This window comes from Pterocles gutturalis, unplaced genomic scaffold (assembly GCF_000699245.1).
Source record: "Pterocles gutturalis isolate BGI_N339 unplaced genomic scaffold, ASM69924v1 scaffold49344, whole genome shotgun sequence".
In the NCBI taxonomy this organism is placed as follows: domain Eukaryota; kingdom Metazoa; phylum Chordata; class Aves; order Pterocliformes; family Pteroclidae; genus Pterocles; species Pterocles gutturalis.
Genome location: NW_010135023.1, coordinates 1 through 291, shown reverse-complemented (window position 1 = coordinate 291; position 291 = coordinate 1). Strand labels below are relative to the sequence as shown.

Below are 291 nucleotides of genomic sequence, written 5' to 3'. Positions count from 1 at the left end.
TGGGACCCCCGTCAGGGTGTCCCCACAGAACGGGACCATCCCCAGGTCCCCCCAGTGGTCTGTCCCTGCTTTGGGACCCCCGTCAGGGTGTCCCCAAGAGGCGGGGGGACCCCTCCGTCCCCTCACTTCTTCTTCTGGACGTGGGCGCAGTCGTACTTGCCGCGGACGACGGTGAGCTTGACGCCGGGCAGGTCCTGGGTGCGGCCGCCCTGCACCAGGACGACGTGGTGCTCCTGCAGGTTGTGGCCCTCGCCGGGGACGAAGCACACCACCTCCTTGCCGGTGCTGAGC

At 69.4% G+C, this 291-nt stretch overlaps 1 protein-coding gene across 1 annotated transcript; it reads right to left on the bottom strand.

The window, feature by feature from the left end:
- Nucleotides 1-122: 122 nt before the first annotated feature.
- On the bottom strand, nucleotides 123-287 carry MRPS12 (mitochondrial ribosomal protein S12; the record flags this gene model as incomplete). Its single annotated transcript, XM_010081761.1, has 1 exon — nucleotides 123-287. A coding segment is annotated over one exon (165 nt), but the record flags the coding sequence as incomplete, so codon positions are not given.
- Nucleotides 288-291: the final 4 nt, after the last annotated feature.